The following is an 8602-nucleotide window of genomic DNA, read 5'->3' as shown; positions in this document are numbered from 1 at the left end:
ACTCGCTCGCTCACAGACTCGCTCGCTTGCTCAGGACTCGCTCGCTCAGAGACTCACTCAGACTCACTCAGAGACTCACTCGCTCAGAGACTCACTCATCCACACTTACAGAGACCCACAGATCTATGAGACCACTTGTAGACCACACAAGGTAGTCAAACATCTACACTGGGATAGAGACACACACACACAGACTCCACCACATATACAGCAGCAGGTTTCGTCAGTGTCACGGGATCGAACCCACGAAGACCTCCTGTATACCAGGCGAGGTAGTCAAACATCTCATCAGGGTCCGAGATTGAACCCACGGACCTCCTGTAGACCAGGCGAGGTAGTCAACATCTCCCAGGGTCTGGGATCGAACCCACGACCTCCTGTAGGCCAGCGAGGTAGTCAACATCTCCCAGGGTCTGGGATCGAACCCACGACCTCCTGTAGGCCAGGCGAGGTAGTCAACATATCCACTGGGAGAGAGACACACACAGACTCCACATATACAGCAGCGGCAGGCATCGTCAGGGTCTGGGATCGATCCCCTGGTGGTGGCGGTGGTTGGTGGTGGTGTCTGTTGTTGTTGATGGTTGTTGTTGTTGACAGGCGTCACGTGAGCTGCTTCAGCAGCACTACATTGACCTGAAGGACCGCCCCTTCTACCCGGGCCTTGTGGAATACATGCACTCTGGGGCCTGTCGTGGCCATGGTGAGTCGCTCGCCCGCACGCTCACCCGCTCATCCATCCACCCACTCATCCACCCATTCACTCATCCACCCATTCACTCACTTTGCCCACTCACTCACTCGCCCATCCACTCACTCACTCGCCCATCCACTCACTCACTCACCCACTCACCCGCATGCTCACCGGCTCACTCACTCGCTCACCCACTCACCCACTCATCCATCCACCCACTCGCTCACTCACTCGCCCACTCACTCGCCCATCCACTCACTCACCCACTCACCCGCTCGCTCACTCGCTCACCCGCTTACCCACTCATCCATCCACTCACTCACCCATCCACTCACTCAACCACTCATCCATCCACTCACTCACTCACCCACTCGTCCATCCACTCATCCATCCACTCATCCATCCACTCACCCACTCACCCATCCACTCACTCGCCCATCCACTCACTCACTCGCCCACTCACCCATCCACTCACTCACCCATCCATCCACTCACTCACCCATCCACTCACTCACTCGCCCACTCACCCACCCACTCATCCACCCACTCGCCCACCTACCAACTCACTCGCCCATCCACTCACTCGTCCATCCACTCACTCGCCCATCCACTCACTCGCCCATCCACTCACTCGCCCATCCACTCACTCACTCGCCCACTCACCCACCCACTCACTCACCCATCCATCCACTCACTCGCCATCCACTCACTCGCCCATCCACTCACTCGCCCATCCAATCACTCGCCCATCCACTCACTCGCCCATCCACTCACTCACTCGCCCACTCACCCACCCACTCACTCGCCCATCCACTCACTCGCCCATCCACTCACTCGCCCATCCACTCACTCGCCCATCCACTCACTCGCCCATCCACTCACTCGCCCATCCACTCACTCGCCCATCCACTCACTCGCCCACTCACCCACCCACTCACCCATCCATCCACTCACTCGCCCATCCACTCACTCGCCCATCCACTCACTCGCCCACCCACTCACTCGCCCACCCACTCACTCGCCCACCCACTCACTCGCCCACCCACTCACTCGCCCACCCACTCACTCACCCACCCACTCGCCCACCCACTCGCCCACCCACTCGCCCACCCACCAACTCACTCACTGCAGTGCCACTCCATGCCCAGCAGGGGTCGCTCCACCCACGGGGTCCCTTCGTCAAGGTGAGGGTGGCCATGTTGGGGTCTCTCCCCTAGGTCCACTGGGCCTCAAATAAGTTTGCTGATGTGGTGGTGGTGGTGGTGTAGTGAACATCGTTAGCACTGGGGGAGAGACAAAGGCGGCCGGGCGTGGTGCTGGTAGCCACCCCCTCTGTGTGCCAGTAGCCTTCATAGGTGCTGCTACTACTAACAGCACTTGCCCCTACAGCCCTGCTAGAGGCTACCTGGGGGAGCTTTGTGCGTGGTGTGTGTAGTACATAGACACTGCTGCTACTCGCTAGCTAACAGCACTTGCCCCTACAGCCCTGCTAGAGGCTACCTGTGGGAGCTTTACCTGTGTCTGTGTGTGGTGTGTGTAGTACATAGACACTGCTGCTGCTCCTCGCTAGCTTGCGGCACTTGCCCCTGCAGCCCTGCCGGAGGCTACCTGGGGGAGCTCTACCTGTGTCTGTGTGCGCTCCAGGTGTGGCAGGGGGCCAACGCGGTGAAGACTGCGCGGAAGATGCTGGGGGAGACGAAGCCGGACGACTCGAACCCGGCACCATCCGGGGAGACTTCGCCGTGCAAGTGGGACGGTGAGAGGGAGACACGGGGAGGGAGACACGGGGGGGAGGGGGGGCGGGACACGGGGAGGGAGGGAGACGGGGGGGGGGGGGAGACACGGGGAGGGAGACAGGGGGGGGGGAGACACGGGGGGGTGGGGGGGGACACGGGGAGGGAGACAGAGGGAGGGAGACGGGGGTGGGGGAGACACTGGGAGGGAGACACTGGGAGGGAGACACTGGGAGGGAGAGACAGGGAGGGGGATACACTGGGAGGGGGAGACACTGGGAGGGGGAGACACTGGGAGGGGGGAGACACTGGGAGGGGGAGACACTGGGAGGGGGAGACACTGGGAGGGGGAGACACTGGGAGGGGGAGACACTGGGAGGGGGAGACACTGGGAGGGGGAGACACTGGGAGGGGGAGACACTGGGAGGGGGGAGACACTGGGAGGGGGAGACACTGGGAGGGGGAGACACTGGGAGGGGGAGACACTGGGAGGGGGAGACACTGGGAGGGGGAGACACTGGGAGGGGGAGACACTGGGAGGGGGAGACACTGGGAGGGGGAGACACTGGGAGGGGGAGACACTGGGAGGGGGAGGACACTGGGAGGGGGAGACACTGGGAGGGGGAGACACTGGGAGGGGGAGACACTGGGAGGGGGAGACACTGGGAGGGGGAGACACTGGGAGGGGGGAGACACTGGGAGGGGGAGACACTGGGAGGGGGAGACACTGGGAGGGGGAGACACTGGGAGGGGGAGGACACTGGGAGGGGGAGACACTGGGAGGGGGAGACACTGGAGGGGGAGACACTGGGAGGGGGAGACACTGGGAGGGGGAGACACTGGGAGGGGGAGACACTGGGAGGGGGAGACACTGGGAGGGGGAGGACACTGGGAGGGGGAGACACTGGGAGGGGGAGACACTGGGAGGGGGAGACACTGGGAGGGGGAGACACTGGGAGGGGGAGACACTGGGAGGGGGAGACACTGGGAGGGGGAGACACTGGGAGGGGGAGACACTGGGAGGGGGAGACACTGGGAGGGGGAGACACTGGGAGGGGGAGACACTGGGAGGGGGAGACACTGGGAGGGGGAGACACTGGGAGGGGGGAGACACTGGGAGGGGGAGACACTGGGAGGGGGAGACACTGGGAGGGGGAGACACTGGGAGGGGGAGACACTGGGAGGGGGAGACACTGGGAGGGGGAGACACTGGGAGGGGGAGACACTGGGAGGGGAGACACTGGGAGGGGGAGACACTGGGAGGGGGAGACACTGGGAGGGGGAGACACTGGGAGGGGGAGACCACTGGGAGGGGGAGACACTGGGAGGGGGAGACACTGGGAGGGGGAGACACTGGGAGGGGGAGACACTGGGAGGGGGAGACACTGGAGGGGGAGACACTGGGAGGGGGAGACACTGGGAGGGGGAGACACTGGAGGGGGAGACACTGGGAGGGGGAGACACTGGGAGGGGGAGACACTGGGAGGGGGAGACACTGGGAGGGGGAGACACTGGGAGGGGGAGACACTGGGAGGGGGAGACACTGGGAGGGGGAGACACTGGGAGGGGGGAGACACTGGGAGGGGGAGACACTGGGAGGGGGAGACACTGGGAGGGGGAGACACTGGGAGGGGGAGACACTGGGAGGGGGAGACACTGGGAGGGGGAGACACTGGGAGGGGGAGACACTGGGAGGGGGAGACACTGGGAGGGGGAGACACTGGGAGGGGGAGACACTGGGAGGGGGAGACACTGGGAGGGGGAGACACTGGGAGGGGGAGACACTGGGAGGGGGAGACACTGGGAGGGGGAGACACTGGGAGGGGGAGACACTGGGAGGGGGAGACACTGGGAGGGGGAGACACTGGGAGGGGGAGACACTGGGAGGGGGAGACACTGGGAGGGGGAGACACTGGGAGGGGGAGACACGGGGAGGGAGACACCGGGGGGAGGGGGGGCGGGACACGGGGAGGGAGGGAGACGGGGGGGGGGGGGAGACACGGGGAGGGAGACAGGGGGGGGGAGACACGGGGGGTGGGGGGGGACACGGGGAGGGAGACAGAGGGAGGGAGACGGGGGTGGGGGAGACACTGGGAGGGAGACACTGGGAGGGAGACACTGGGGGGGAGACACTGGGAGGGAGACACTGGGAGGGAGACACTGGGAGGGAGACACTGGGAGGGAGACACTGGGAGGGAGACACTGGGAGGGAGACACTGGGAGGGAGACACTGGGAGGGAGACACTGGGAGAGAGACACTGGGAGGGGGGAGGACACTGGGAGGGGGAGACACTGGGAGGGAGACACTGGGAGGGGGAGACACTGGGAGGGGGAGACACTGGGAGAGGGAGACACTGGGAGGGAGACACGGGGAGGGGGAGACACTGGGAGGGAGACACTGGGCAGGGAGACACGGGCAGGGAGAGACACTGGCAGGGAGACACGGGGAGGGGGAGACACGGGGAGGGGGGAGACACTGGGAGGGGGAGACACGGGGAGGGGGAGACCGGGGAGGGGGAGACACGGGCAGGGAGAGACACTGGGAGGGAGACACGGGGAAGGAGAGACACTGGGAGGGAGACACGGGGAGGGGGAGACACTGGGAGGGGGAGACACTGGGAGGGGAGACACGGGGGGGGAGACTGGGAGGGGGAGACACTGGGAGGGGGAGACACTGGGAGGGGGAGACACTGGGAGGGGGAGACACTGGGAGGGGGAGGACACTGGGAGGGGGAGACACTGGGAGGGGGAGACACTGGGAGGGGGAGACACGGGGAGGGGGAGACACTGGGAGGGGGAGACACTGGGAGGGAGACACGGGCAGGGAGAGACACGGGGAGGGGGAGACACGGGGAGGGGGAGACACGGGGAGGGGGAGACACTGGGAGGGAGACACGGGCAGGGAGACACGGGCAGGGAGACACGGGCAGGGAGACACGGGCAGGGAGACACGGGCAGGGAGACACGGGCAGGGAGACACGGGCAGGGAGAGACACTGGCAGGGAGACACGGGGAGGGGGGAGACACTGGGAGGGGGAGAACACTGGGAGGGGGAGACACGGGGAGGGGGAGACACGGGGAGGGGGAGACACGGGGAGGGGGAGACACGGGGAGGGGGAGGACACGGGGAGGGGGAGACACTGGGAGGGGGAGACACTGGGAGGGGGAGACACTGGGAGGGGGAGACACTGGGAGGGGGAGACACTGGGAGGGGGAGACACTGGGAGGGGGAGACACTGGGAGGGGGAGACACTGGGAGGGGGAGACACTGGGAGGGGGAGACACTGGGAGGGGGAGACACTGGGAGGGGGAGACACTGGGAGGGGAGACACTGGGAGGGGGAGACACTGGGAGGGGGAGACACTGGAGGGGGAGACACTGGGAGGGGGAGACACTGGGAGGGGGAGACACTGGGAGGGGGAGACACTGGGAGGGGGAGACACGGGGAGGGGGAGACACGGGGAGGGGGAGACACGGGGCAGGGAGGGGAATGATGTGCGAGTGTGTCTGTGTTAGTGGTAAAGCAACGCTGTCGTGGACATTGCTGTGGTGGGGAGGGCCAATTCCGATTGGCCCTCTCCCCTCATGGCGTCTGTGACCACCACAACGGCCAAAAGGGGGGCTCTGGATGGGTGCGAGGGGCTGGTAACCCCTCCACCTTCAGTTAATTACCACCAAACTACGACCGAAAAATTTTAATTAGAAAGCTTGTGCCGGAGGCCCCGGGGGGACAGGCTTCTGTGACGTCTCCTGGCCAAACCCCATTTGGCGGAGCCAGGAGACTGAATCTTCACCCTCGGGGCTGCTCCAGAAACAACGAAAAGCCACTTCGTGTGGCCACGTGGAATGTTCGAACGCTCACTGCGGAGGAGGAGAGGCTGCCACTCCTCTGTCGGGAGCTGGACCGGTACCGCCTCAAGGTGCACATGGCCTGGCACAAGCGTCGTGGTGACGTCACAGCCACTTAGTGGCGAATGGCGGTTGTTTGTTGTTTTAGCGAAAATTCATCTTAACTCTCCCACCCCCCCCACTCTCCCCCCCCCCACCCACTCTCCCCCCCCCCCCCACCACCACTCTCCCCCCCCCACCATTCCCCCCCACCTCCCCCCCCCCCCCCCCCCCCCCCCCACTCTCCCCCCCCCACCACTCTCCCCCCCCACCACTCCCCCCCCACCACCACAGCAACATCATCCACGGCAGTGACTCTGTGGAGAATGCTGAGAAGGAGATTGCTTTGTGGTTCACTGCTGAAGAGGTCACCTCCTGGAAGAGCTGCGCTCACGACTGGGTCTACGAATAGTCAAGACCACTACCACCCACTCCCACTACCACCCACTACCACCCAATACCACCCCACTACTACCCACTACCACCCACCACACACATACACTGACACTCGCTCACACTGACACACACACACTCACTGACTGACATACACACACACACACTCACACACGCACACACATTCACTCACTGACACACACTCACTGACACTCACTCACTGACACACACACTCACTCACTGACACACACACTCACTCACTGACTGACACACACTCACTCACTGACTGACACACACTCACTGACTGACATACACTCACACACACTCACACACTCACACACATTCACACACTGACACACACACACTCTCACTCACACACACTCACACACACTCACACTCACTCACACTCCCTGACAGTGTTCCATGCTCCAGGCGTATGTTGTGTTCACCACCCTCTCTCCCAAGAGAATAAAGTTGCTCTGACCCTGCCCTCTGTCTGTGAACCTCATTAAACAGGACCCTGCGGGGTGGGCTGGTAGGAACGAACAATTGAATGGCTATAATAAAATGAAATGGCAAAAAATGGCCGTCAATAAGTGGATGCCCCGTGGCCCCGCCCTCCACCCGCGTAACCCGTGGCCCCCGCCCCATCTCGGTGGCCCCGCCCCCATCTCGGTGTCCCCGCCCCTTACCACCGTAACACCGCCCCAACCCTGCGTAGCCCCGCCCTCCACCTCGTGGCCACGCCCCCTGCCGCTGTAGCCCCGTGTAGCCCCGCCCCCTGCCGCTGTAGCCCCGCCCAGCCCCGCGTAGCCCCGCCCCCTGGCGCTGTAGCCCCGCCCAATACACCCCGAGCGGGGGAGAGATTCCCAGGCCTGGCTCTAGGCTGGAGAGCCCGCCGACGAGGGGAGGGGGGGGTAGGGAGTTGTTTTTAATGTAAAAGCTTTAAATTTAAATGTTTCTATTAAAAAAACATCGGGGAATGTAACATTGTTAAACATGAACTCCCTTTCACACACGCGGGGGAACTATACGAAGGGATAGCTTGAGCCTAGGTCTAGGCTTTAGGCCTAGCTGTAGGCTTTAGGCTGCCGTGAGTTAATTGTTAATTTAAATGTTTTAATTATTTATGTAAAAGCTTTAAATGTAAATGTTTCTATTAAAAAGCATCAGGGAATGTAACATTGTTAAACATTAACTCCCTTGCACACACGCGGGGATACGATACGAAGGGAGACTTTGAGGCCTAGTTCTAGGCTTTAGGCCTAGCTGTAGGCTTTAGGCCGCCGTGAGTTAATTGTTAATTTAAATGTTTTAATTATTTATGTAAAAGCTTTAAATGTAAATGTTTCTATTAAAAAGCATCAGGGAATGTAACATTGTTAAACATTAACTCCCTTGCACACACGCGGGGATACGATACGAAGGGAGACTTTGAGGCCCAGTTTTAGGCTTTAGACCTAGCTGTAGGCTTTAGGCCGCTGTGAGTTAAATTTTAATTTTCAAGTTTTAATTAAAAGCTATCTCAGGGAATGATAAGGGAATGTTACACTTGTTTAGCCAGGAAAGCCTCACTGAGTCTAAAGGTTTTTGTAGGGTCCTGCCAAGTGTTTGCAGTAGGGGGCGATGTTGCTACATGGACGGACGGACGGAAGGACGATATAATCTATTGTAGGCTGGTCCACTTCGTTCCTACCAGTAACAGGACCCTGCGGGGTGGGCTGGTAGGAATAATACTAATACCGGTACAGGGATATCGACCGCACACACACGCGCACACACGCACGCACACACACCGCACGCACACACACACACGTACATGCACGCACGCACACACACGTAATGAAGTTGTGTTGCTACGCTTCCAGTTCACCGTGAATAACGATCCGAAGCC

At 61.8% G+C, this 8602-nt stretch overlaps 1 protein-coding gene across 1 annotated transcript; it reads left to right on the top strand.

The window, feature by feature from the left end:
• The first annotated feature begins 125 nt into the window (after positions 1-125).
• On the top strand, positions 126-7196 carry LOC144737364 (nucleoside diphosphate kinase B-like). The gene is given in 6 exon segments (XM_078620032.1): positions 126-137; positions 601-678; positions 680-703; positions 2339-2405; positions 2408-2450; positions 6610-7196. Coding segments are annotated over 6 exon segments (342 nt in total). The 3' UTR covers positions 6728-7196.
• Positions 7197-8602: the final 1406 nt, after the last annotated feature.

Source organism: Lampetra planeri, chromosome 69 (assembly GCF_965212315.1).
Source record: "Lampetra planeri chromosome 69, kcLamPlan1.2.h2, whole genome shotgun sequence".
Taxonomy (NCBI): Eukaryota; Metazoa; Chordata; class Hyperoartia; order Petromyzontiformes; family Petromyzontidae; genus Lampetra; species Lampetra planeri.
The sequence above is the reverse complement of the archived record's forward strand: the minus strand, read 5'-3'. Positions and strand labels throughout refer to the sequence as shown.